At 52.9% G+C, this 3,405-nt stretch overlaps 1 protein-coding gene across 1 annotated transcript; it reads left to right on the top strand.

Moving 5' to 3' along the window:
* Positions 1 to 2,625: 2,625 nt before the first annotated feature.
* On the top strand, positions 2,626 to 3,405 carry LOC126220934 (uncharacterized). The gene has a single exon (XM_049942173.1). The coding sequence runs from the start codon at positions 2,626 to 2,628 to the stop codon at positions 3,403 to 3,405; it is 780 nt and encodes a 259-aa protein (XP_049798130.1).

The raw sequence follows: 3,405 nt of genomic DNA, 5'->3' as shown, positions 1-3,405 counted from the left end.
CTATCTACTAGCTCATTTATATGATATGAATTGTGAAAAGCAATGGTCCCATAACACTCCCCCGTGGCACGCCAGGGGTTACTTTAACGTCTGTAGACGTCTGTCTCTCCATTGATAACAACATGCTGTGTTCCGTCTGCTAACATCTCGTCAATCCAGCCACACAGTTGGTCTGATATTCTGTAGACTCTTACGTCGTTTATCAGGCGACGGTGCGGAGCTGTATCGAACGCCTTCCGGACGTCAACGACAATGGCATCCACCTGGGAGCCTGTATCTCATATTTTCTGGGTCTCATGCGCAAATAAAGCGAGCTGGGGGTCTCACACACGATCGCTGTTTCCGGAATCCAACATGGATTCCTACATAGTAGACTCTGGAGTTTCCACAAACGACATGATACTCGAGCAAACAACATGTTCTACAACACATCGACGTCAGAGATATGGGTCTATGGTTTTTGCGCATCTGCTCGACGACTGGGACTACCTGTGCTCTTTTCCAATCATTTGGAACCCTCCCTTCCTCTCCAGAGACTTGCGGTACACGGCTGTTAGAAGGGGGGCAGGTTGTTTCGCGTACCCTGTGTAGGAATCGCGAATTGGTAATCCCGTCGGGTCCGGCGGACTTTCCCATTCCTCCTTGGACACTTATTTCGATGTCAGCCGGTTTCTCGTTCGTGCGAGCATTTAGAGACGGAACTGCAGTGCGGTCCGTCCTCTGTGAAACAGCTTTGGAAACAGGTGTTTAGGTATTTCACAGCTTTACGCGTGTCATCCTCTGTTTCAATGCCATCACCATGCCGGAGTGTCTGGATATGCTGTTTCGAGCCACTTACTGATTCAACGCAAGACCGGAACGTCCTAGCATTTTCTGTCAACGTCGGTACATAGGGTTTGTTCTACTTTCGAATTCACTGAACGCTTCACGCATAGCCCTCCTTACGCTCACACTTTGGACATCGTTTAGCTTCTGTTTGTCTCGGAGGTTTTGGCTGCGTTTAAACTTTGGGTGAAGCTCTCTTTGCTTTCGCAACAGTTTCCTAACGTTGTTGTTGTAGTATACCACGGTGGGTTTTTTTTCCCATCCCTCACAGTTCGACACTCGGCACGTACCTGTCTAAAAACGCATTTTTACCATTGCCTTGCACTTTCTCCATGAACACTCAACATTGTCAGTGTCGGAACAGGCATTTGCCTTTTCATCTGTCGGGTCGTCTGCAAATCTGCCTTCTATTACTCTTGCTAGCCAAAACAGATAGATACACCGTCCTCCCTGCAACGGCCTTATGATCACTGCGTCCCTGTTCTGCACATACAGAGTCGAAACACGTTCGGGTCTGTTTGTCATCCGTAGGTCCACGATGTTATCTCCACGAGTCGGTTCTCTGTTCATTTTGCTCGAGGTGATTTTCGGACAGTGCACTCAGTATAATGTCACTCGATGCTCTCTGTCCCCCTACCACCCGTCCTGAACATCATCTGAGTGTCCCAGTCTATATCGGGTAAATTGAAATCTCCACCTAAGACCCTAACATGCTGAGGAAAATGTATGTGAAATGTGTTTCCAAAATCCGTCTCTCCGTTGTTCTGCCACTAATGCTGCTGCGTCGGGAGGTCGGTCAAAGGAGCCAATTATTATTAAACCTAGCTCGGTTGTTGGGTGTAACCTCCACCCACAATATTTCACAGGAACCATCCACCTCTACTTCACTACAGGATCAAAACTACTACTCAAACAGCGACGAACACACCACCACCGGTTGCATGCAATCGAGCCTTTCTAAAACACCGTCTGTACCTTTGTGACAATTTCGGCAGAATTTATCCCTGGCGTCAGCCAGCTTTCTGTACCTTATCACGATTGCAGAGCTTCGGTGCTTTCTCTGTCAGCGCTTGCGGTTCCGGTACTGTACCAACGCAGCTTCGACAGTTGACAATTAACAAACGATACCGATTGCTGCTTGGTCCCCGCACCCGTTGAGGCTGCTGTTGCCCCCTTTCTGTACTTGCCCAAGGCCATCTAACCTAACAAAACCGCCCAGCCCACGCCACACAACCCCTGCTACCCGTGTAGCCGCTTGTTGCGTGTAGTGCTCTCCACCTAAGACTATAACATGCCTTCGACATTCGCAGTGTACAACACCTTAGGTTAGGGTTGGCGTCGCTTGGGTTAGGTTAGGTTACGTTAGGTGGACGTGGGTTAGGTTAAGGGTTAAAGTTAGGTTAGGCGTCAAAGTTAGGTTAAGCGTTCGGACGTGAGGCGTCAGGTGGCCGCACCTACCTTACGGCCGGACATCTTAGGTTAGGCTAAGGGCGCCGAGGTCACGTTACGTTCACCTTCGGGCGCCACACGTAGCTGTCACAGGTAGGTAGTAGTTCGGTCGGTCGGTCGTCGGCAAGCCGCAAAAAACTACAGACGACGTCGACAACAAGACCGAGCAGGAGGCAGATATATACCGAGCGCCAAAGAGACCGACCACACACACACACACACACACACACACAAAACAACAAACACCACCCACCGGCCAAAGGGGCACCAAAAAAACCCACAAAGCCGAGCACCACACGTCGCGACCAGAGGCAACCCGCAACCGCAACGGCGCTTTCCGCACCGGGCCGGATGCACGTACGACAACACCGCTACCCGTACACAAGGCCTCCCATTGCACACAGCCGCTCTGTGTTCAACATCATCAATGGCGCGCCCGCGGCTCGTCGCGGTCGCAGCCATGACGCCGCCGCCACTTTTGCACCAACACATTCACGCACCGCAAAACAGCTCGCCGACCCACCGACACAGCACAGCCGACAAACAAAAACAACCGCGGCGGCGGCAACAAAACAAAACAAACACCTCGCACCAAGCGTCCGACAGAAAACAAACGGACAGGCACACAGGCCTCTGCTAACGACCACGACACAGCGGCACGCTGCCCCTTTCCCGCCACTCTCGATTCACAGCGCACGCGACCCCGTCGTCGACGACGACACGCGACGGGCTCGCTTCCCGCAACCTACACCTTTCCGCCACTACGCACGGCTCCACCCGACGCCCGTCGCAACGGCACTACTGCACGCACTATCACCCCCGCCGCCGCCGCCGCCGCCGCCGCCTCCTCCTCTCTCCCCCTTCCCGTACACAACAACACAGCCAAAAACACACTCACGACCCAAACATAACAACATGGCACGTGCATCGGCGCACACCCCCAACCAGTCACCGTCGACACAACCACACGCAAGGCACGGAAAAACCGGCGTCCTTCCACGTTGCCATCAAAGCAGCACAAACAACCACACAGGAGGAACCACCAACAACTGCCGGCCGGCCGGCAACCACCAAACGCACATTCCCGCTCGCCACCACACACCTCTCGGCAGCCGTTTCGCAAAGACATGA

The sequence above is a fragment of the Schistocerca nitens genome, unplaced genomic scaffold (genome assembly GCF_023898315.1).
Source record: "Schistocerca nitens isolate TAMUIC-IGC-003100 unplaced genomic scaffold, iqSchNite1.1 HiC_scaffold_215, whole genome shotgun sequence".
Lineage (NCBI taxonomy): Eukaryota > Metazoa > Arthropoda > Insecta > Orthoptera > Acrididae > Schistocerca > Schistocerca nitens.
Note: the sequence above shows the minus strand (reverse complement) of the source record. Positions and strands in the feature narration are given on the sequence as shown.